Source organism: Sturnus vulgaris, chromosome 13, assembly GCF_052056855.1.
Source record: "Sturnus vulgaris isolate bStuVul1 chromosome 13, bStuVul1.hap1, whole genome shotgun sequence".
NCBI lineage: Eukaryota > Metazoa > Chordata > Aves > Passeriformes > Sturnidae > Sturnus > Sturnus vulgaris.
Genome location: NC_142255.1, coordinates 13,191,942 through 13,217,333, shown reverse-complemented (window position 1 = coordinate 13,217,333; position 25,392 = coordinate 13,191,942). Strand labels below are relative to the sequence as shown.

The 25,392-nt window shown below is 46.5% G+C and overlaps 1 protein-coding gene across 1 annotated transcript in view; it reads left to right on the top strand.

Moving 5' to 3' along the window:
• Positions 1 to 25,392, top strand: part of ACAN (aggrecan) — a 48,342-nt gene that overhangs the window by 4,960 nt on the left and 17,990 nt on the right. Inside the window, exons 2-11 of the mRNA XM_088172613.1 lie at positions 16,459 to 16,535; positions 17,060 to 17,431; positions 18,078 to 18,252; positions 18,777 to 18,904; positions 19,497 to 19,790; positions 22,044 to 22,583; positions 23,093 to 23,267; positions 23,689 to 23,816; positions 23,938 to 24,231; positions 25,110 to 25,301. Of these exons, the coding sequence (XP_088028739.1) occupies positions 16,466 to 16,535; positions 17,060 to 17,431; positions 18,078 to 18,252; positions 18,777 to 18,904; positions 19,497 to 19,790; positions 22,044 to 22,583; positions 23,093 to 23,267; positions 23,689 to 23,816; positions 23,938 to 24,231; positions 25,110 to 25,301 (2,368 nt within the window). The 5' untranslated portion in view covers positions 16,459 to 16,465. The remainder of the gene's footprint in view (positions 1 to 16,458; positions 16,536 to 17,059; positions 17,432 to 18,077; positions 18,253 to 18,776; positions 18,905 to 19,496; positions 19,791 to 22,043; positions 22,584 to 23,092; positions 23,268 to 23,688; positions 23,817 to 23,937; positions 24,232 to 25,109; positions 25,302 to 25,392) is intronic.

Sequence of the window (25,392 nt, the reverse complement as noted above, 5' to 3'; positions counted from 1 at the left end):
CCTCTGCTGAGAGAGCAGTCGCTGGTGATTCAATAACCTGTAATCCACAGCAAAACCTGTGGCTCCTGCTGGGATCTTGCACAGGGTCAGGGATAAACACCCCTGGAAATCCCCAGGCACCACAGGCTTTGCACAGGGCAGGGCAGATTCAGTAGTTTTGCTGGCATAAATCTACTGACTGCAGAAGATTATTCCAGCTTAGCAGTCCTGTGGTACAGCAGCTGTAGATCTCAGTATAATTAAGATTACATCATCCATACCACAGTTTCAAGGTTGAAATAATAATGTGGGTTACATATTGGAAATTACAGAATGGCATTCATAGAAATGATTAACTGTCACTGTTACTTACCTCCCAAAAAAATAGTTTCTCTGGTGTTTGGTGTATAAATAATACCCTGTACCTCTAAAGTGCTCAGCTTCAAAGTAATACTTCAGTGCTCTACCACCACAAACACCCTCCCATTCTGTAATAACCAGTCTGAAAATGATGTCTTTTCCTCTGTTGTAAATTATACCATGCAGTTACTGCCACTGCTGCTATTGCATTCGATCTGGTTAGTAAATAATACTCTTTCCCTACCATTGTATCTGGGGTTTAAATAATAACCTGTCCTCATACACTAGTTGGCATGAAAGCATCACCCTCATCCTGCCTGGCACTTTGGAGTGCACAGAACATCCTGCTGCTGCAGAACAAATTGTAGCTTTCCTGTCCATAGTATTTGCCCTCTAAATATTGCTCTGCTGTTTTGTATAGCACTTATTGTATAAATAATACCCTGCTGCCTCGTAGTAATTCATATGTAAGTGATCCCATCAGGCTGCAGGGTTCTTACTCTGCCAATATTGCCTACTACACCAGCACTGTGCAGAGAGGGACACTGGGCTCTCAGCTTAGCCCTCCACCACTGATACTTGGGCTCTCTCTCAAAAAACAGGGTGGTCAGTGGCCACGGAGCTAATGCTACCCTGCAACCATCAGTGTGTCAGCAGGAAAAGGGATAACCCCTTTGCTTATCCAGCTAGCCCATGGGATTGTGGTCCTTCCCAGTGTCCTTCAAGATCAGCAGTCACTTTTCCAGAGTCAGGACAAAATCCTTGTGCCTTCACGATTCCCAGAATCCCTGCAGTTTGTCTCCTGAAAAAAACCCTTGATGCTACTTATAGCAGAGATCCCCTGCTAGTTCTGTAGTGTGGCTTCCTGCCTGTTACAGGAGACATGAAAGGATTCAGCACCAGCAATAACGTTGAGCTGTGTTTAGCAGAGGACAGAAGGGTCTTCATTGCTCAGCTCTGAATCTGCCCAGCATTTTGAAATGCTCCAGACCAAGCCCAGCATGCCCTTGATCCCCTCTGCAGTGCTGTACCCATTTCACCTGTAAAATCATTCACTTATCCACACAGAGATAGGCACACACACCTTCCTCTGTAACCATCAGCACAGGAATGTGTTTTGAACCATTTTGGCCATTCTTTTGCCATATCCAGGTAGGAAAATGGGTTATAGACATGAAGAACTCAGAGTCAACCAAGATCTTCATTTCAGCTCACCTTCAACACTGTGCTTCCAGCTCTCACTGGCACATACAACATACCTGAATTATCTCAGCCAGGTACCATCACCCCTCTGAGAAATACAGCTTCAAGTTCAGTGTGGGCAACAAAGCCTTCCTGAGAAGTAAGTTCTCAAGTGAGCTGGCCTCTTCTGGATATCACACTGCCCTTTTTCCAGCTTTTAAATCCACACAGGATACCTCACTTCTGCTCTTGTTTTGGTCATTTGCATACAATTGCCATTGGCCTCCTACTTGAATAAGCACATCGAACTGACATAAACACATGTACTTTATGAATGTTATGCTCAGCCCTTTCTTTCCTAGATGCTAAGGTTCTCCTCTCGTCCTGCACATTCCTTGGCATCTCATCTGTTCAGATATTGAAGGAGAAAGGGTGTTTTAGCAACATCAGAATCACAGTCTAGCAGAAAAGACAAGAAGGTTGGGGTTTTTGTGCTTGAAATGGAAACTTTCTCACACTGCAGTCTCAGATTAACACTGAAGCTTTACTCATTTCTCCATTATGTGTATTGGCAAAAGTGAAGATAAATCATTGGTTGGCACCTTCTCTTCAACCCTGGCACAGTTCATTTCCAGTTTCTTCTGTTCTCCAACTGGATTGCTTTCTGCTCTGTACCATCAAGTGCAGCTGACTGGTTTTCTGTAAATCTGCATGCAGTAGCTCACCCATCAGAGATGTCTCTCTTCTGTGCTGTTGGGTATAATTAAATAATAATATTACTAAACTGGTTTGGTATGAGGATCATTAGATGCTCAGATAGTTGTGGGATTTATCTCCCGTATGAAATCAGTCCTTTTCCAGAAGTTGCTTTAGGGATTCAAAGCCAGTTTTACAGCAGAATATCCAAAGACAGAGAGAAGCAGTTCTGCAAACTCCATTATGTGCCTTGCTCATCCACTTGCATCTCTAAATTCTGAAATACTGTGCACAGTTTGGCAGACCATCTGAGTTTTACTAAAATTTTGACATTCCCAAAAATCTCACAGCATCTCACAAGAGAGCACCCTTTGCTGTAGTGTCAAAACTTGTACTCAAGATCCTTGAAAGCACCACATAGAAGCAATCTGTTAAATTTGTCAATGACCAGTGGGTCTGGTGTCTCTTGATTTCCAAAATACTTGCTTTTAGTTTTCATTCCCTTTTGCAACATCATTTTGGTGGGAAGGAGATTCACTGAGTATTGCAGAGAGCAAGCTCAGGGCTCACAGCCTGAGGGGAGAGGATATCCAGCATGGATTTTGTACATTCCCAAAGCCCACAGGAGGCTCCAGGGACTCCAGGGACTCCAGAGACTGGCTGGACAAGGCTGGAGTGTATGGGCCAAACTTAAGGGGCCAAAATGAATATCACTGTAGGCCCTCACCTTCCCATTATGCTTTCATTAAAAATCGTTAACTGAAAGCATGACTCATTCAACCATGTTTGCAGGAATGCTCATCCTAAATGTTAGAGAATATTTTTGGTTTGGATATTTAGCTGTCAGCTATTTTTCTGAACATCTCTCCTGTTGTGTGGTTTATTTCAGGGGTGCATCAATGTCCACTAATGCAGTGATGGTCCTTTAGTTGCAGCTGTAGAATTTGCATGATCTGCAGGCTGCTGTGTGACAGTGCCCAAATGTTATGTATGATTTCATCCAATTCTCACATTGTGTGTAAAAGCCATAGAGCATTTTCCTTGCTATATTGTCTTAAGGAATCAATTCTTCTTCTGTCTGAAAGCAGTGTTCTCTGTGCCAAATTGTGAGGATTTAGACATCTTTTTGAGGGTTCTCCCTGCTGTCTTTTCAGGACCTGCAAGCTGTTACCTGTCTAGACTAGGTTTTAATAGAAGAATTTGGGATTAATGTTCCCAACCTCAGAGGTAAATGGCATCTTTACTACTGATTCCAGTGGTAACTGGATCTGGCCACCAGAGAATTTAGCTGCCCATCTTATTGGAAGAATGACAAGATAGGTTAAAATAAATCATCATTATTACTTGCCTTTGAATTGGTCATTTATGCCAACAGTACAAAACAAATTTACTTTTATATACTTTCCCTTAGTATGGTTGCATATCTGAGTTAAAATACCAGCATAACATGCTCCAGGGTTCGTTTTAAAGCCCACATCTCCTCCATCAATGCTGGACCATATTGCAGATTTATTTTTTGCAGGCAGTTATTCTGCTTACAAAGGAATCTGTGTTGGTGCCTTTCTGTTCCTCAAAATGTGGGCACTGTTGGTTTTAAGGTGTTCCACACATCTCTGTAAAAACAACATTTTCTGTTACCCTTACAGAACACTTCACCAAACACTGGACAACATTTTGGAGCTCTCCCTCAGCCACATCTTGTACATAGGAATTTATTTACCTCTCAGAAAACTTGTTTTTCCCATCTAATTGCTGTTTGAGTTTCCTCCATACCTCACTTTCTCTTTTTGAAGGTATGGCATATGGACTTTGCTTAGCAAACTGCAAATTTGGGCTTAGCAGCAGCAGCTCTCCAAATGTCTGTGGCTTGCGTTAAGGTTACATTTCTTTCCCTTCACAGTCTACACCTTACAGAATAATTTTATATTTCATATAAGAGCCTTGCTTTTATTCAGGATTCCCGTGGTCTCCCCACATTCACATTTGGGCTCTCTAGGCTTGGCCAGCAGCACCTTTCTCGATTCCAAGATCTCTGAGGCAGAGACTGTCATCTGTCTGTGCTGGGGTTATTCAGTGGAGCCCAGAGATGTGAGCTGTAATGAAAAGATTATTGATATTCATTCACTGACCCTAGACTAAAACCCATTTTGGAGAGGGTAATTGTCTTCCTCGTGCTCTCTCTTTCAATGTCACATCCACACAGTTTTCTCCTAAGTTATACCATACCTAAACCCATTTTTAAGATTTATAAGATTAAAAGATCACTATATACAAAATATACATTCAGGTCACAGGATTTGGCTCTATTTCTAGTGCAATGTCTCTGTTCTTCAGGGTAGTTTCACCATGTTTTTGAAGGGAACAGACCTTTCAGTGTGGGCAGAGTTTCAAGAAGGCACTGAGACCTCCTTTGGAAAAAAAAAGGAAAAGGCTGTGATTGAGTTTTGGACTGAGCAATGGGTCCTTAAAATTTTATCCGTTTATCTTTGTTGATTTTTTCAGGAAGTGTTTGTTTGAAGGGTTTTCTTGGTTTTTTGGCCTGAGGGAAATCTCAAGATGGGAATCTCAGGACAAGAAATTGAAACTCTTCTGCCACTTATTCTCTCTCTTATGATGAGGAGCCCCACTATCTTTCCTCCTGGGTGGGTGAATACATCACCCAGAGAACAGCATCCACTGCAGGGAGGGGTCAGAGGCTGAGAGAGGACAATTTCTTAGGCATATTTTTCCATCACCTTACTCCTTTCTTTCTAGCTCCCTTGCCTCATAAAATAGGACTTAAAGCTTTTGAGGTCTCTGATGGATGGTCCTTCTCTGTGGCAGCCCCAAAACAAGCTTGCTTGGCTGTGAATCATTTTGTCATTATCTTCTTTCTTGTTGTGGCTTGTTCTCCGCTGTACAATTTGGCTTCGTTCTAAAGCATCACTATAGTAGAAAAACACAAGAGAGAGATTTATTTTCTGCCTGGAATCCCTGTTGGTTTCTTCCCAAGAAGAAAAGGACAGTCTGAACCAGAGGCAGGAATTACTGTTTGGACAAAGTGACCTGACAAGTGAATAGGAGCAGTGGATGAGTGTCCATGCCCCATGGAAGTGCCCCTAGCACGGAGAGCTGATCATCCCTTGGTGTTCCCTGCTCAGTGAAATCCCCTTGGAATGACTGGTGCAGGACAGGACAGCTGACTGCACTCTGTTCCCCAAAAGGAACGGAGCAGTGCTAAATTAAACAGAGAACTTATTGAATGAGCCAGTTAAATTATGTTAAACACACACTGTGTGTCTTAGTTAAGAGTGAGGAGAGCCCTGCACACCAGAGTGGTCTCCTGGTACATGAACAGTTTGAGCACACAAAAAAGGAAGGAATTGTACAGGAATGCAATGCTATGAAGATGCTAAATGATCTAGAGCACTTCTTCTTTAGAGACTGGCTAGGAGTGCTGGGATTGCTCAGCCTGGAGAAGAGAAGGCTCCAGGGAGACCTAAGAGACCTTAGAGCACCTTCCAGTACTTAAAGGGGGTACAGGAGAGCTGGAGAGGGGCTTGGGACAGGAGCATGTAGTGACAGAACAAAGGGGAACGGACTCAAACTGACAGAGGACAGTTTAGATTAGATATTAAGAAGAAATTCTTTCCTGTGAGGGTAGTGAGACACCAGTACAGATTGCCCAGGGAAACTCTGGATGCCCCATTGCTGGAAGTGTTCAAGGCCAAGTTGGACAGGGTCTAGTGAAAAGTGTCCCTGTCCACAGCAGAAGGGCTGGCACTGGATAATCTTTAACATCCCATCAAACCCAAACCATTCTATGATTCTATGACTGCCAGGTGCCATGAGTTGGCAATGACTGGAGGAGTGACTGGGGATGAATATCAAGGGAAAACATGAAAGAAGAGATTATCTGCTGAGATTTCAACAGGGCCTTAAGCCATCCACACACTTACAGGAAAGGCCCTGGTTTGTACAGCCAGACAGCAGCCTCAGGCATTGCCCCTGCTCAGCACCCACTGGCTGCTTGGCTCCATCCCTGGACAGGACCAAGAGGCAGTGCTTTGTCCATGGCCCACAAAACCTTTCACCACTGCTAAAGCTGTCAAGAGGGGGACAAAGTGGTCTGGGAGAGCTGGTCAAGGAGGAAATGAGAGGAGACAGCAAACCATTCTCCTGCTGTCATGCATGAGGCAGTTTGAGGGGATGCAATGCCCAGCCATTGATTAAGTTTTCCTAGAACCAGAGATGGGAGTGAAAAGCTTCTTCTCTTCCTTAATCCTTCCTGTACCATTCAACCTCCTAGAGAAATACAAGCTGGCATGGCTGTTTTGTGCTCAATTTAGTTGTCAGAGGTTTGCTGGCAGAGGAAATGGAGAAGTAGGAGAGTCTTGTTTTACACAGCCAAGGCAGCAAAACCCTCATTTATAGTCTGAATGTGAAGCTTGTGGTCTCTTTATACTGTGTGCCCTCTCCATAAGGTGGAAGGCAAAGTGAGCCCAGTACCTTCAGAACTGAGGGTGACCATGTCATTCCCAGACAACAGACCATTTTGTTGAAAACCCACCCCAATGCTCTGGGAAAGACCCTTCTTTTGACACCAGTGTGTGAGATCTTTCAGCAGCAGTAGCAAAACTCACACTCGCATTATAGTTGGGGGTTCACATTGCTGCCAGAGAAATTATCTGAAGTCCCAGTGAGTAGAAGCTGAGAGGAAAAGCTCTTTTACTCCTAGGACTTCCTCTGCTTGCCTTGCACAAAGAATGTGTGTGAACATTTGATATGCATGTGCCTTTCTAAGGAGTCACAAATACTTTGAGGATCTGGATACAGGAGAAAATGGTCATCCCTTGCTTCTCTAATGAAAATGCCAGTGATCTGCTCAGTAAGAAAAGATTGTTCTCCATCTTCTTGAGTTATGAAGGAAAAAAATATGCCAAGAAATTGGTAGATTTCAGAAGTTGCAGATTATTTATGGCAAATAGTAACAGTCTCTTGGAGCACTGGCACTACATCCTGAACACCACATGGCAGGATGGCTCCCCTCTTTCAGCCAGTAACCAGAAAACCCCAGGCCCTCTTCCATGCCATTTGCCCTTTTGTCTTCCAGGTCATCCCAAAGAGAGTATCAGTCTGAGATTCCACCTTCCTAGCAAAACTAAACTGTTCATGTCTTGAATTTATGAGACAGGAAATCTACTTGGAGGAAAACTGGGGCTGAAACAGCCTCATTTAAGTAAATCTAAGCACAGTGTTTACACAATGTCTGGAATTAATGCAGAGAAAACTTTCAGGTGCCAACTTTGGAAAGAGAAAATGGGGAGCAAAAAGAGACAGATACTGAGACTGTGATGAAGCTGGAAGCTCTTCCTCCAAGTTGGATGAAAGGTTGCTTTTACTGCTGTTAAGCAGCAGCAGCATGCTGTACTCTCTAAGGCAAGGCCCAGATAGGATATGATTGCTCACCTATCTCTTGTGTCCAAGATGTGGCACTAGGAGGAGGTTTAATGTCACCATCTGTGTGTATTCCCAGCATGGACAGCCTCACCAAAGATCATGGTGGAGTCTGATGAGTGTAGCACATCAGTGGAAAGTGTCCTTAGCAAGAGGCTGCTGGAGTTTTGTGCCTTGTGAGAGGTGCCCATTCCCATGAAGGGACATTAATGCAATGGGGCCATGTGGTCACAACATGTCATTAGTGTGATCCAGTGTGTAGAGAGACACTACAGCCACACACGGTCCTGAGGCTCTCACCTTGAGTCTCCTGAGGTTGTTGTTATTCCAAGCTAGCATGAAGCTTTCTGTCTACCTGGAAAAATCATTGTGAAGTTGGCAGGAACAGCTTTGCAATGTCTCTTCCAGTGCCACCCAGTGCCCTGTTAGGTGAACTTCCACATGGTATTTGTTAGGAGCATTCAAGGTGATTTTGGGTAGCAGAGTATTAACAGTTACCAGATCTGGGCAGTAATGAGCAGAGTCTGTGAAGATTCAGGTCTCCATGCCTACAGATTGTCTAACAAAACACGGTTTCAAACACTTTATTACTTTGTGGAAAGTCTTCCTTCTGAAGGGCTGAGCTGGGTCAGAGCAGAAGGGTTGGCCATGAACTCTCTAAGGGTTGTTCCAACCCAAACTATTCCATGGTTCTTTGGAATCTTCTGCCAGCAAAGAAGCATTGCAAAGATTTGCTGTTCTGCAGTCACATTCACATCTTGTTCTGCAGCTAGAGAGAGATGATTTCTCATTGTTAGGGCTACATCTTTGCACAAATAAGGTCTCAGCCTTCTCCTGAAACAAGTGAGAAGTCAAATAATGCACGAGGGAAAATCTCCAGTGCAGGCTGTGCATCATCCACACACTCCAGCAGAGCAATAGGATATCCTGTGGTGAGTACAGTGGATGCTGCCACTCAAATGAGCTTTACCCATCCTACACAAGGTTCCTCACAGGATTTTCCAGGTCCCTCAATCTTTTCTTCCTCCTCCTCCATGCTGGGCTTTGGTAGCTTAGATCCTAGGTGCACAGAAACAACAGCTTTTGTGGTTTTCATGGGATTTATAGTGAGCCAGTGCATTGGATGGAAAAAGTTGTCAGTTGAAGGATTTGTTATTGACTTTCTTGGATCATGGCCCAAGCTGCCATCTTCATACCTCATGTCTGGGGAGGATCTGGTTTCTCTTCTTTTGTGTTGTGTTGGTTTTGCTTCCCATGTCTGGGGGAGTTTCACTTAAGGCTGACAGCTGTTCTAGGAAAAAAAAGTGTACAGAATATAAGAAGACTTTATGAAGTGCATAATCACCCACCAATTTCTAAAAATTAGATATCTAACAGTGCTCCATACTCCCTTGCTAGCTGACAGAAAAGTCTGAACCTCTCTTTAGAGGTTCTCAGCTGAGACACCTATTTTATAAGGAGATTAACTGCTCTTCAGAAGTTTCAGTTCCTCCTCTTGGACGAGAGAGGATTTTGAGTGTGAGCTTCAACCAGTCTCAAAGGCTCATTGTTCCCTTGAATTCAGAGGCTCCAGTGCCTGTTTGAGTGTAGCTCTGGCTTCCCATATCAAGCAGACACTTGGAGCCATGGCAGCCCAGGGCTTAGTGCTGATCCCACACCTTGCCTGAAAGGCTCCAGCTGTCATCTGCCTGCCATAATGGGTATTTTGCAACCTCTCTGTCCTTGAAGGATAGAAGAATTACCGTGGTGGGTGTTGCTAGTGGCAGACAGTTCTGGTTTTCCTGCAAGAGGGATAGTTTTGGAATGGCTGGTGGTATGGGCTTCTGCTGTCTTGGTGTTTTACTTGTTGCTGAAATCAAAGGACATATAATGTAAAATCAATGTAAATCAGGGAAAAAATGAGAGCTGTTCTGTGGCAGATATCAGAAAATATACAAATGCTTGGGAAGCCTTTTGTGTTCAGTAGTTTTGTTCCAGCCCATCTGTCTGAGCTTGGATCACCAGCTGAGCCTAGCACAGGACTGTTTAGGTTTTGTTAAGATTTCCTCTGGCATCTTGCTCGTTGAAAGCATGAGCCTACAACCTTGAGCATTTTGGTTTTTCCTGTAGTGTGTGAGCAATATAATCAGATAAACAGTCAAACTACAACAGACTTTCTATTGGAAGAGAAGTCATGAAGACACAGAGCAGGGTAGAGCATAGCACCAGCTTTGGGTGTCTGTGTCAGAGGACAAAGAGGAGCTCTGGAGCTCATGCCATGGCTAAATGCACCCTGCTACCATCACCAGGGTGCATCAACAGAGCACCAGGTGTCTGACCATGTCCATACCTGCAGTGGCGAGGGGTGCTTGAGGACAGGAGCCAGCTGAAACCTCACATTATCCCTAATCTTCAATAAATGTTCTCTGTTTTGTGCACTTAAAAGTTCCTCAGTGCCACCAGTTTGCCACCCCGTGGAGCAATCCAGGCAGCCAGTGCCACAGGTCAGGACCACATCCCTCCATGTCAAAATATCTAAAATATCTGAGCAGTTGCTGCCATGTGTCTTTCTGATTGGGAAAAAAAAGAAAAAAAAAAAAAAAGACTTTATTGCTGCAGGGATGGTTTCAGAAATTGAGCAGGCAGGAGCAGCATCCAAGCTGCTCTGCACATAAAGACCTTACAGAATGGTTAGGAAGCCAGACAGAATGGAATATTTCTCCTATTTTCTTTACAGCTGAAAAAACATGAAAAATCACAGGAGTGCATTTATTGCCATATTTCTGTTCCAAAGCTTTGCCGTATTTAAAAAGAGAAGAAGAAATAAAATGGGTTTTGCCCACCTCATTCACTTCACTCACCCCCCCTTCCTTCCTTCCCATTTCCTGGACCTGGCTGAGGTTTTTAACTGAAAAACCCTGAGTCCAGCACAGAGGCTGAGAACGCACAGAGGGACAATAAAGTGTTTCTTTGCAGAGATCACAGAGGAACAGACTGTAGGTTTACACCGTTTGATTCTGAGGCCTACAAGGACATAGGATGTGCTCTCCTGACCCCCCTGCGGGGTGATGGGGTCTCCTCAGACCCCATCAAATCCCTGCTCTCAAGTGCTGGTGCCTGAAAATAATAATGCTGAGATAAGGCTGGATGGAGGTGACCACATGTCCTAGAGAAACTAAGGTCCATTCCCTGATGGGGAATAAACTGGGGTGGAAAACCAGAAAAGAGAATCCAAGGCTAAATAAACAGAGCTGAACTTGACTCTTGCTCAGGAGCCTCTTTATATCCATAATTTTAGAGGAAATATTGTCTTTGGACACTCCCTTATGTCCAGGCATATCTTCTAGGTAATGAGTGATATTTTATTAGCTGCCAGAAGCAAAATGTAAGTGTACTAAAGGCTTTCCAAAACTGAGAAAGAAGGAAGCTTAAAATGACCCATCTGCCCCTACTAAAAAAATAAAATTAAAAAATAAAATAAAATGTTAAAAATACAACAGTTGCAAGAAGGGTGATTAATATGGTCTGGAGCAAGCAAGGGCCACAGCAAAAACTGCAGATGGGACTCAATTAAAATAGAGTAGAACAGAAAATGCTTTCCAGCAAGCAAACATCTTCGGCTGTGCTGCAAACGGGCCATCTGGCTATTTTCCACTGTACAGAATGGATCTCTGTGTAGGTACCTTGTTGAACTTCCACTGTAGTGACTTTTCATTTTCTTGCTCCCTCTACATTCTTCAGCCCTATGAAAAGCTGGGGATGTGGCTGGAAGAGCAAGGGATTAAACCTGTCTGCACATAGGTACACACTTCTCTCCACACACACTTAGATTCTCAAATAAACATATTTATATGCAGCCAGTTTAGGACACTGCACACAACCTGATACAGAAGCACAGTCTTAGGAGTAAAATAGAGTGGCAATAAACTTCAGTGAAAGGGAGAGTTGTTCTCCGGGGTGGGGAGCTCCTGAGCATACCAGCAATTCCCAACCCTGTCCTTTTCAGGAAGGCAAGAGTTTTTTTCCTGAATTCTTCCTGGCCCAGGCTGAATTGGAGAGGGCCTTGTTTCTGTCTTAGGCACTGGTTAGAGATGGCAGGATGGCTGGAATTTTTGTGGCAGTTTGGTTGGATTCTTGCTGCTCCAGACTGCTCGGTACCCCACACAGGGACAGTCATCCTGTGACATCCCTGACCTTGTGTAACTCGTCCTGCCTCCTCCTCTCTTCTCACCACAAAATCTGCCTGCTCCAGCTGCTCTCTCAGAAAGTGTAAATGGAGTTTTGCAGGAGAGCAATCTGCAGGGATGGGAGGTGTTTTTGTAGCATGGACCTGGCAGAAGGCATAGTGTGATCATTGCTGCCTGTCTGTGCTGCAAGAATTACCCCTCACAGTGCTCCCCACTAGAGCCTGGACAAACTTCTCTTTTTGGCTCCACCAAAGTGTGTGCAGAACAACTTCTCTTCAGGGTGACTTCTGCCAGAAGAGAAGGACCTGGAACTGAACTGGAGTTTGCCAGCAGTGATCTGGTTGTTCCTGTGGGTATAGGAGCTCACCTTTTTCTAGTAGCCAGAATACCTCAACGATTTTCAAAGAAGTAATCAAAGGAGGTGATGTCCAGAGGCTTGTGGTATTTATGACACAGATGGTAGGGGCATTGACTGTATTCCCAGTGTGTTTCCAAGGTCCACTTCTCTCCTTAGCCATTCAGCTACAGCTGCGGGCCAGCTACAGCTGGGATCTTGAGCAGGGAATGCTCCTGCCACTGCTCAGCCTGCTGCAGACTGTACTATGTCTTTACTCAGTCTGGCAGCTCAGCCACTTATCCTTGAGCAGTTTTCCTCTGTGCCAGATCCCACCTCAGTGAGCACACACTGATACTCCTGTGCACTGAACTGCACCTTCCTGCACCTTGGGCACAGCCCACTCAGTCTGAACCCACCCCTCTGTAGGAGACAGCATCCACACTTGGGCTAGTCACCCTGCTCTGCCCCCACAGTCAGTGTTTTTACATGTTGCTTTGGAATGACAGGAACAACCTCCCCAGTTCCCTTGTCAAGACAAACTGGGTCTCATCATCCGTGCTATCCATATCTGCTCACACAGACCTCCCTCTTTACTCACCTGCTTCCAGAAGTGCTTCTTCAAGCAGCTGTTTACTCATCAGCATGGGCCTGGACATCCCACTGGAGACACCACAGAGTAGAAGTATTGCAGCATGGAACCACTGCTGTGACAATGGGGCATTAATCAAAGGCATTCCCAGCACAGTGAATCCCAACCAGAGCTGCGTGCAGACTCAGGGTTGGATCTCCTTGGCATGCTTCAGGGGAATGAAAAATTAAGATCAACATTGCAAACAGCACCCTGAGGAGTAGGTTGGGTTTCTTACTGGCAGGGACTCAACACTTTCGCAGAATACACCCAAACATTGTTATTCTGATTTGTTAACCACTACTCACAAGGAAAATCCATTTCCTCTGGGCTTCTGTGGGAGAGGAGGAGGTTGGGTTTTTTCCTCCATAGCTAAACCAAACTGCAAAGATACTGCTGGTCCCAGCTGCTGTCATATGAGGCTGTTTTTGCTTTTGGAAGATCGTCATAAACATTGAATAAGGCTAAGAGTACATGAGCTTGTCTTAGCTTTTGGGATAAAGAAAATTTCTTCTGTTTAGGGTATTCTGTTCTGTGATGTCTACCTGATGGGCAGATGAACCTGCTCTCCTCCTATCTACTGTCAATGTACACAGAAATATCAACTCAGAACAATACCAGCTTGTTGTAGCCAAGGACCCTAAAAGCCTTTTCATCAGTTAACTCCTGTTATATTTAAACATATCTGTCTCCTTGCTCTAGGATGTTTCCATTCTTTAGTAGGTAACACAGGTCTACAACTGCCTGCCTCTCTTGGCTGAGTTTATCTCATGATACTCAGGAATATTCAGCTTACTTGGATACTGGCAAAATGCAAGTAGGTGAAAGATAACTCATCTGAGCGGTCTGGAGAAGGAAGAGTTTTTATTTCATACTCAAACAGGTATTTTGCTAGTGATTAGGAGTGTCATCTACCCAAATCCCTCCTTCTCTGCAGGATCCACCCTGACAAACTCCATCACTTCCTTTGGTACCAGTTTCAGTGATCCATCACCCGCTGTGCAGAATGTGGGCTTTGTTTCCCATTTGAGTTTACTCAGCATATGTCTCCCAGCTATTAGTTCTGGTCATGAATTTCTGCTAGATTAAAGAGCCCTTTAGCACCAGCAGCCTCTGCTTGAAACAGGATTTGTGCATAGTTGTCAGCTTCTCAGTTTTTCTTTTTTTTATTTGTCACAATAATTAGGTTCAATCTCCCTACTTTCTAGTCTTTCTCCATACAGCGTTCTGCCAGCCCTCAGATCCTTGCCAGGGGATATTTCTTCAGCACCTTTTTCTGATATCTTCATGACAGCCCAGAGGTGTGCAAAGTATTCCCATTGTTCACCTCTAATGCACAGAAAGGAATTCCTGTTTGATTTACTGTTGGATAACAGCAGTAGTTCTCTTGTGTGACTTCTTTCTAGGACTCAACATCCCATTGTCAGGCATGCATCTCTTGTACAATTTTATATTTGATTCTATTAAAATACAGTCTATATGGAAACCCATTGGATCTAATACCAAACCAGGTAGATGCCCATTAGGAATATTTCCCTCGAGGTCCCTCAGATGGATCCCATTAGGGACCCACCAGCCTGGCTTCTGCTAAGCCATTTTAATGGATGTACTACTGACATTACACATCTTCATATCATAGAACCCTGAAAAATTCAAGCCTTATCAAAATGTAATTACATTGTGTTGCAGCCATGCAGGCAGCTTTATCAAACAAGCTTAGAATCATGCCAAATAATATAAGGTTGGAAGCACCTGTTTTATACACAAGTGCCTTAACTAAGATTAGTATTACCTCTATTCTTCGGTGCTTAATGAACTGAACTCTGTATCAGATTTTCCATTATTTTGCCTGGAATTTGTGTCAATCAAACTAGCACGTATTTATGAGGCTCATCGTTGTGTATCTTGGCTGATTGTGCACTCAGTGCTCCAGTCCTTGGGCCCTGCCCCAGCGCTCCAGCAGAGATTATGTACAAACATCAGTGGGCCAGCAGCTCACTGAGCCAGCTCTTCAAGGACTCCCGGGCACAGCTGCTTGGCCAGGCTGATTTCAGGCTGTTTGTCAGTAGCTCATGGTGCTTCCAACTCCCCTTGCTTTACTGAGGAGCAGAAGGCACTTCATTGCCCCCCACAGCCCATCCTGTGGGCACAGCCCCCTCCCACTGACCCAGTGCTGCCTGCCAGACTCTTTGACCTCCTCTGCAGAGGTGCAGTCATCTGCAGAAGAGGTTTGTAATGCAGACATCACCCCTCACCAGAGAGACACCCAAACACACCTACAGCTCTCAGAGTTCTTCCTGAAGTTAGCCCTTACCTGAAATTTTATTTCCATGCACAGCAGAAAATGGGGTATCTCCATTTGATCTCATTCAGCCCTACAGCTGCAAACTGAAGCCTCCACACTCCTCTGCCAATGTGTTCCATCCCTGTTCTCTCCTATTTTCTGCCGGTAGAGCTGTCTCCATTCACTAAAGATAAGGTTTTGTGGTGTGTCAGATTCAAATGAATGAGTGCAGCTTTTTCATAAGTGAAAGGTTAATGCTGAACTGTACAGGATGGGCTTTATTTTTGACCTTTTCTTGTGCCAGTGAGGACATGTAATGGAGTTTTCTACAAGTCCAATAGGCATATACCTGGAATGTTACCTGTCAGCCGAAGTCATCTGGAATCTTTCTAGATCACAGGAGAGAAACAGCCAATATTCAGACCTCAAAGGAAACACCAATGATTCAATAGGTGTGGTCCTTCCTTCTGAGTCAGGGCTGAAAAGTGATGCCAAACTGTGTTGGCCAGAGGACCTGGTTTTTATTTGAAATATTGAAACCAACTTGAGTCTTTGTGTTGATTTAAATTGGCATGATATTATACTGGTTGGTAATCCAGTTAGGATTAAATTAGCTGGCCTCCCTATATTGCTTCTGTCACTCAATGTCAGCAGGATGATCCTTTGCTCTCTTGAAATCTTCAGACGAAGCAGGTTGCTCTGACTAATTGAGGGATCTCAAGAAGATATTTTTAGGGTGGATTTAAAATGTCCAGAACTGTATCTTGTGCATTTCTTGTATTAGTAATGGATCAATTTGCACTTGAGGATATGCTGAGGAGCTCTCAGTGCAGGAGTGTTGGACAAAAGAGTTGTAACATTTGACTTTTCCCCCATGCAGAGGGCAAATTTCCCTTCCGAGCATTTTAAGGAATTCTTCCAAAATTCTTCCAACCATCTGGCCTGAGAGCCAGTGCTGGCTTGATTTGGGATGCCCAGTGAGGGACAACTCCTGTTCTGAGACAAAGGCTTAGTGGATGTGATGGTCCCTCTTGTGTAAATACGCAATAAGTGTGTGGACACCTGTTGTAAAATGGTATTTCTGCTCTGCAGGTAAGACTGAATCACAAGAGAGAGTGGGAAAGCAGTATATTAAGTGATGTATAATAGCACTTCAGACTATTGTGCATAGCAGAGCATCTTATTTATTTGTCTCATGGACTGATTTCCCAAAGCAAGCTGCACTTTGAGGCAGAATCCTTCCCCAAGGACAGGTTTTCCCTGCTGGTGTGAGGAGTGTAGGAGGCTTTAGGGGCAGCTGAAAGCATTGCACTGTCCCACAGCAGCATCCATAGCACTCAGCTCCCTGTGAACATACACAAATCCTTTCTCCCTGTGTTGTCTCTTGCAGGTAAATTATGACCACTTTGCTACTAGTGTTTGTGTGTTTGCAAGTCATCACCGCAGCCGACTCTGTGGAGCTCTCAGGTACGTGTCCAGGGCATGGCAAGGCAGGGCTGAGCCATGTGCTGCACTCTGGTCCCATCCCCAAGGAAGGGCAGCCCCCAGAAATAAATGTGCCCAAGATCTGTGCTGTGCACACACAAGGCTCCTCTGTTTGCATGGCTGCTGTGCTGCAGCCTCTCACTGCTCTGGTGCTTGGGAAGCCAGGGAAATAGCTGCAGATTTGTGGGAAAACTAAGAGACTTCCAGCATTCTCCTTTTGAAACATTATCAGGTGTGATCTCGAAGTGTGGGCAGCAGCTAGGCTGCAGCAGAGCCCTTTGTTCCCTTCATTCACATATCCAGCACTGGTCCAAATCCCAAAAGCAGCCATGGTGCAGCTGTCATTGCCATAACTTCCTTCTCTAGACTAGACCAAAAAGGTCATGTCTGAATATGTGGGCACAGGTTTGCACAGCAGATATAGGCACTGGGTCATATGGAAACATGGGGTATTTTGTGCTACATGTGTTATTGGTGTAACCACTGCTTTGTTTGGGAAATGGCAGACAGCAGTGATGGCCTGGAAGTCAAGATACCTGAGCAGTCTCCCCTGCGTGTCATCCTGGGAAGCTCCCTGAACATCCCATGTTACTTCAACATCCCAGAGGAGCAGGACACCAGTGTCATGCTGACCCCACGGATCAAATGGAGCAAGCTCTCCAACGGGACCGAAGTTGTCTTGCTGGTGGCCACAGGTGGGAAGATCCGGCTCAACAGCGAGTACAGGGAGGTGATCTCCTTGCCCAACTACCCTGCCATCCCCACGGATGCCACGCTGGAGATCAAGGCACTGAGATCCAACCACACTGGGATTTATCGCTGCGAAGTGATGTACGGCATTGAGGACAGACAAGACACAATTGAGGTCCTAGTGAAAGGTGGGGTCCTGCCCTTGCTCTTTTCTCTCAGTCTTGCTGCTTGGCCTGGGCAGAAGGGAGGAAGGGGCACACAGGCAGGGAATGCAGTGTTCTGGGATAAGGGATAAGGGATAAGCCCTTTCTCTCAGGTCCCAGATAAGGTGACGGGTGGAGAAGCCATGGGCCAAGTATTTATTTTAGCAGGCTAGAACCAGACTAAACAAACCAGTAAAATGACTCATGGCAGAATATGGCAAGAAAATGGCTCTTCTAGCAGAAGGTGAGTTACAGAGACATCCTTGGCAGGAGGTGGTACTGGATACACTGGGCTATTACTCAAGCGGGTACAGCTGGAACAGGACCCTTATCAGACCTTTAATTTTTTCCAAACATTTTAGGAGAAGGGATGCCCTCATCTGGAGAATTTGGCTGTTCTGGAAAAACTTCCATTGCTGTATTGCAAAGCCTGTCCTAGTAATAGGTGGATAAAATAATGAAAGTTTTGTACAATACTTCTCTGTTTGTGGTTTTTGCTTTCTGTATAAGACAGGAAGATAGTTTCCACTGCAGGACTGTATAGGATGAGGTTTAATTTTGCCTTTTTCTTGTGCCTTCTCTGGAAGGTAAGGGGCTGGTGATTGTGAGTGATGTCCATTGTCTTTTCCAGGCATTGTGTTCCACTACAGAGCAATCTCCACAAGGTACACCCTGAATTTTGAGAAGGCAAAACAGGCCTGTATCCAGAACAGTGCTGTCATTGCTACCCCTGAGCAGCTGCAGGCTGCCTACGAGGATGGGTACGAGCAGTGTGATGCTGGCTGGCTGGCTGATCAGACTGTCAGGTGAGAAACCACACAGGGGAAGGGAAAGCCACAGCATTGCCACAGAAGGACTCATAAATGAAGCCACCAACTGAAAAGGGTCGCTACATCGCAGCTGTTGTAATTGCTGGTGTGCAGGGGGGGTGGTGGATTGCAAGCCATTCTCTGCTAGAGGGGAATCTCTAGTAGGAGAGCAGAGTGACCACTGTCCTTCTCAGCTGGTGGTGACAACTGAGTGGACAATGGCTTCATCCTGATCGTCCTTCTCCCCTGAACAAAACCAGTGCTGTGCCAAGATGCACAAATTTGACTCAGCCAGACTGAGCTGTGCATCCCTCTGTGGGGAGGCACCTCATCCTGATGTCTTTGGTCAGTGTTCCAAGGACACTCAGAGTGAGGGCAGAACAGCAGATCATCTTTTCCTTTCTCCATAACCTGGGAAAAGCCATAAATCACCACAGTGGGCAGTGCTCTGCAGCTCCCTCCCAGCTTTCTGTGGTTGCCAGGGTCCTACCCCCCCTCCTTATCCACAATCTCTCCCTCAGGTACCCCATCCACTGGCCCCGGGAGCGCTGCTATGGCGACAAGGATGAATTTCCAGGAGTGAGGACCTACGGTGTCCGTGAGCCAGATGAAACATATGATGTTTACTGCTATGCAGAGCAAATGCAAGGTGATTTGGGGCTTTTACCATTACTAGATGCAGAAGCAGCTAAAGCCCTGATCATGCCTAGACTGGACAACAGCAAATAGAGAAAAGACAGGTTAAAGCTGGAAAAGCACATATCCTGGCCAGTCCAGATGTTCTCTACAGTCTTTTTATTAGACCTTTGACAATTTTAATGTCAAGTGACTAATGCAGTACAGAGGGTGGAGTCTGTCTAGCCTCCACCAGAGTCCACACCATCCTGCCTGGTCAGCCATTTGAGTGTGTGACATTCAGATGTGTCAATCATTCATGCTTATGACAGGGATCCATTGAAATATTCAGCACAACAGAACTGCAATCGTCCTTTATCTCCCCCTTGCCCTGTGGCTCCAGCTGGTGTAGTGTGTTTTGCTCAAATCTACATTTGGTCTGTAAGACTCATTTTCTTCTAGTCTTTACAAAGTCACCAACATGGGCTTGCATTTCAGATCTAATACCCAGGACTATTCATCTCATCCAAACTCTTCGGAGTGGGAAGGAGACAGAAAGGGAAACGAGGTTAAAATCTAGGTAATTACACAGGTAATTCCTGTGCTAACGGATGCTGTGATTGCAGGCAAAGTCTTCTATGCCACTGCCCCGGAGAAGTTCACCTTCCAAGAAGCTTTTGACAAGTGCCGCAGTTTGGGAGCGCGCTTGGCCACCACGGGAGAGCTGTACCTGGCCTGGAAGGACGGCATGGACATGTGCAGCGCGGGCTGGCTGGGCGACCGCAGCGTCCGCTACCCCATCTCCAGAGCGCGGCCCAACTGCGGGGGCAACCTGGTGGGCGTGAGGACGGTGTACCTGTACAGCAACCAGACGGGCTACCCGCACCCCGACTCCCGCTACGACGCCATCTGCTACAGCGGTGAGTGCCCGCGCCGGACACCGAGCAAAGAGCCCGCCCACACACAGCCTCCTGCTTCTCTGCTGTTGGGTGTAATGGTTTGAAAGCAAAGCCAGTGAGACACTTCAAGTTAGAAAGACAATTTAATAGGGAAAAAAAGAGAAAAAGTAAAATACGTGCAATAGCACAAAAGGAAACTAATGACAGAGTCAGAATACAAGCTGACGTCTCGTTAGTTAGGGTGGTGGTAGCACGGCCACCTAGATGAAGTGGTCTTGTTGTAGTAGTGATCCTGTAGAAAGGTCTGGTAGCTCTTGTCCTCTGGAAACCAGTGGGAAAAGGCTGTTTTGGTGTTCCAAATCTCAGTTTTTATCTAGGTAGGAAATGTTTGGCTCCTCCCCCTGAGCGGAGCATCTCCCAATGGGATGATGTAATTTTATCAGTCATGCAGACTCAATGGCCCATTAACAGAAGAGATCTTCCTGGAGGAAGGATGGGTTGTGGAAAAGATAAAGAACACTGGTTTTAACACCTGGTTTTAACAGATGGCCCATTAGCAGAGGATATCTCCCACAGAGATAAGGATCACTGCCCCACCTGGTTTCAAGAGATGGTGATAGAATACAGTCTTTGGGCACATCTTTACATTGTAACCTAGGACACTGGGTTTTTAAAAAAATAAATAAAGAGAGGGGAGAAAGCAGGTTTGCAAGGCACTCAGTCCTCTGCTGGTGTTGAGGTAGAAAGCAGATCTGGAAAGGCTGCTCGACCTGTACACGGGGGGCTCTGCGGAGGTAGGTGTAACACAATCCATGTCTCTCCAGTCCTCCCACACCCTGCTGCTTTTAAAGCTCTCCTGAAGACAGGAAGCAGAGTTCAGGTGCTTCATATACAAGACTTTGAATGCTGGAGAAGGAAGTGAAGGAGAAAGAGAACAGGTCTGATGCTGAAGATGTGTGTAGTGATGAGATGTGATGTGGTACAAATGCGTGACTGAGTTTCCATGCTGGGATAAATCTGAGACTGATGCAGTCTCTGGGAATTGTGGATTAAAATAGCACCCAGGAAGTGAAGAGCATCCCAGCTGTCCCTCTTTCTTCTAACTGCACACTTCTCCCTGCAGCAAGAGGGGAAAACACAGTGATATATGGTCTATTCAGGGCAACCAGAGGCCAACATGCAAATAGGATTGTGATAGTTTAAAAAGTAACAATATTTTAAAATATATGTTGAAACACTTCTGATCAGATCTGTTGTGCCCAGATACATCTCCCAGACCCGTGTAGGTGCCCAGTTATGTGGCCAAGCTATGTGGCTTGGTCCACCAAGCCACAGCCTTCTGGTTATCTCAGGGTTTGCCTCTGAAACTGCTGCATATGATCAGCCCTTGTCTGAGCATCTTTATAGAAATCTCTGAATCCCTTGACATCTGAAAAGTACTGGCTAAAATGAACTAGCAGTAAAATGGAATTGGAAATAGAACAGGGAAAGCATTATTAGAGGAAAAGCCACACACTGTCTCGCACATTTTCCCTCCCCAGCCAAGACCTGCCTTGCTGCACATCTGAGATGTGATCCATCCCTCCCTTAGCTGCCCTCACAGTTCTGTTTTATGCTGCTCTGCAAACCACTGTCAAACCTCGTCAGCTGAGCTGCTCAGTGCCATGTTAAGCACGTCCTCCTAGGCCCAAGGGATGTGTCTTGAGCAGGAAAGTGATTTGGAAGGGGAAAGGTGGGAGCTATTTGAATGTGTTTGGTACAGCAAGTGGCTGTCATGGCCATGGGTTAAGGTGCTTATACGGCATGAGCTCTCAAGCCATCGCCTGGGCAGAGCACAGGGAGATCGTGAACCTGCTGAGGTTTCACACACCGAGTGTGAGGATCCAGTTATCCTTTTCCCACGGCTCACACAGATCTGCCGTGGAGGTTATCCAAGCTTCCCGAGTTCCCACCTAAACTTCCTTGCAGCAGGCACTAGAGGTCAGTACAGACTTGGATATGGGCAAGGTGCTCCCGGGAGGGAGAACAGTCAATGTCCCGCTGGTTAGCCAGATTTGGAGCGTGAGATGGCTCAGTGCCTCCTGACCATGCCCTCCGTGCTGAGGCGTTGTACAGAGCCACAGTGGAGGAAAGAAGAACATTTCTTTCACCAAACTATCACGATTTCCCTCAGAGCCAGAGATACCCAGCTGCTTCTTGGAGGCAGCACCAGCGCAGTTCACCTCACCAGACTGACATTATCCTCTCTGACTGCTGCTTTGTGTCCTGATGCAGGGGACGACATGGAGAGCCTGATCCCAGGGCAGTTCATCGACGAGCTAGGGAGCGAGCTGGGCAGTGCTTTCACTGTCCAGACTGTCACCCAGACTGAGGTGGAGCTGCCCCTGTCACGCAATGCCACGGAGGAGGAGGCCCGGGGCAGCATCGCCACCCTGGAGCCCATCGAGGTCACCCCCACGGCCACCAGGCTGTACGAGGGCTTCACTGCCCTGCCCGACCTCTTCACCACCGCTGTCACAGCAGAGACAGCTGCCACAGAGGAGGAAAATATCACCAGGGAGGATGTCACAGCAGCATGGACTCTGCCTGAAGAGGCCACCACCATAGATTTAGGCACTGCCGTCACCACCATAGCTTTAGGCACTGCTAGTACCACTGAAACAGCAGAGGTGAGCTCGGTGGAGGAGGTCATAGGGGTGACTGCCACGCCAGGACTGGAGTCTGCCTCGGTGCTCACAGAGGAAGATCAGCTCGTGCGAGTGACAGCTGCCCCCGGTGCTGGTCACCTTCCCGAGCAGCCCATCTCCCCCACAGGTAAGTCACCAGGACTCTGAGAAGCCCAAAGGTCAGTTCATTCTAGAGGTAATTGCCATTCAGTTGAAAACAGCCTGAGTTTCTGCCATCACATAGGGCATCCAGGTCCCTGGAGGTGCACAGGCCTGTTTGAGGTCAGGGACAGGCTGAGTGCCTCCACACAGTAGGGCAGGAGGAGAGAGGAGAAGGCTGTGGGCCACCCCATCATGTGCTGACCAGGGCTCAGTTGGCTGATGCTTGGGCTGCAGTGGTCACACGCTGCTCTCCCATGTCCATCTGACTCCAGGGAAGGGGAAAGTCAAGGCAAAAGGACCTTAGAGAAGGGCTAAAGAGATCCCCAGAACATCATCCTCAATGGTAGCAGAGCTCCATTAATGAGGCATTTCCATCAAAAGGGATTTGAGAGGGCCTGGTCCTTGCACTGGTTTTGGGAAGACCATTTCTGGTCACACATCTCAGTGCAGGGGACTCCTGTACCTGCTGTCTCACCACAGCTTCTGTTCCCCCAGGTGCGGTGTTTCACTACCGTGCAGCCTCCAGCAGATATGCCTTCACCTTTGTGCAAGCCCAGAAGGCCTGCCTGGAGAACAATGCTGTGATTGCCACCCCCCAGCAGCTCCAGGCTGCCTACGAGGCTGGCTTCGACCAGTGTGATGCTGGCTGGCTGCGGGACCAGACAGTCAGGTAAGGTAACACTGACGTGGGAAAGACATCCTTCAAAATTATTATTCAGTCATGAAATTGAGGCTTTTCTCTTGTCCTGCTGCTCTCCTCATCAACATCGAAAGCTTTCCTGACCCAAAATTTTCTCCAGACCATGATATTCAGTGGCCAATAGACATGTTCTTGTCCATTTCCTTTCCTCATTTCCTAGCCTTTGTATATACATCTTGCACCAGTGAGCCCTTCTGGTGTGTAGGAAGAGTAGCAGGATATTTGTATTTATTGCCTCTAGCTGTAAGTGGACTTGTCTCCAAATTACACTGGGGGCTCTGAGCACCTCAAACAGTGAAGAGTTCATGTCCTGCTCCCAAGCACACTGAGGTTCTTCAGTCCTGGCTACATAAGACTGACCTTGGATCTCCTCTCTTCCTTTTTTTGGTAGGTATCCCATTGTGAATCCCCGAAATAACTGCATAGGAGACAAAGAGAACACTCCAGGCGTGCGGTCATACGGCATGCGCCCAGCCTCGGAGACCTACGACGTCTACTGCTACATCGACAGGCTCAAGGGTACATCCTCCCCTGTCCCCTGGGCACTGCTGTGGAGCAAAAACATGCTCCACACCTCCACCTGTGTCTGAAGATGGCTGGGATGCAGGGATTCACCAGTGTTTTCCCTCCCATCCCTCAGGTGACGTGTTCTTCGCAACGCAGCCGGAGCAGTTCACCTTCCCAGAAGCGCAGCAGTACTGCGAGAGCCAGAACGCCACGCTGGCCTCTGTTGGCCAGCTCCACGCCGCCTGGAAGCAGGGCCTGGACAGGTGCTATGCAGGCTGGCTGGCTGATGGCAGCCTGCGCTACCCCATCGTGAGCCCGCGAGCCGCCTGCGGTGGGGACGCGCCGGGAGTCAGGACCGTGTACCAGCACCACAATCAGACCGGCTTCCCCGACCCGCTGTCCCGGCACCACGCCTTCTGCTTCAGAGGTACCGCCCCTGCAGGGCACAGAAACCTGTCTCATGTTGGGAAAGATAAGGATTCGACAATGTCTTGGGGTGACTGTATGATGCCTGTATCCCCAAATCATCTGTTTGGTTGGTGATGAGTATTGAAGGTCTCGTAGATATGTATGAATAGCAGAAAGATCTTTGAATGTAGAATCTGAAGAAGGAATAGAAATGACAGCAATTTTTGATATAGAAGAAAAGAATGGCTGAGCCAGTCTTACTGGATAACTAAGAAGCCAAAGGATAAAATGAGTTGGAAGGGATTTTTATGAATCAGAGCAAAGGATAAATCCACCTCCAAAAAAAGATGTTTTTACCAAGCAAAAAGATTTTCACAACCAAACAAAAATGCCATGTTGCAAGTAGAAAGAAAGGTCTCAAAATTTTCCACTGCAAGAAAACTGAAAAACAACTTCTAGCTTAAACTGTAACATACTAACTTTTTGTGGTTGGAAAATAGTAACATGAATATGGTAATGTTAGTAGTTATGATAGGCTATAGGTAATAGTAAAAGTATTGATGGGTTGCCATGTATTAAGATGCTCTAGAATGAAAAGTATGTAATGCATTGTAACCAGAACTAGAGTTGGCTTCAGACGAACCTACAGCTGTGGCTGAAAAGGCTGTGGGCTGGGCTCTTGTCACCCACGACCCGTGAATTGCTGTATCATTTGGCTACAATAAACAGCATTTTAAAGAGCCACCTGGAGCCCCTCGTTTGGGCTCTTTCATCCTCGGGGGAAGGGGTTTCCAAAGGGAGGCTGGGCATGTTGGGGTGCCGGTTTGAGCGAGGCACTTCAGTGGCATCTTGGATTGTGGATTTTTGGCAACTCCCTCCAATGCCTTTTTGTTCCAGCTCTGCCTCCTGTGGAGGAGGAGGGGGTGACCCCGTTCTTGGAAGATGTGCTGGCAACACAAGTGATCCCTGGAGTGGAGGGGGTGCCTTCTGGGGAGGAGGTGACCATGGAGACAGAGTCTGCCACTCAGCCCGAGAAACAGACAGCCTGGGGTACAGAGGTCTTTCCAACCGATGTGTCACTGCTCTCAGGTGGGTTCAGAGCTTCCTTGTAGTCTGTGTCATGCTGGATTGGTGGTGTAAGGTTGGGACCCTCACAAAGTATAAATAATTTTCCCAACTC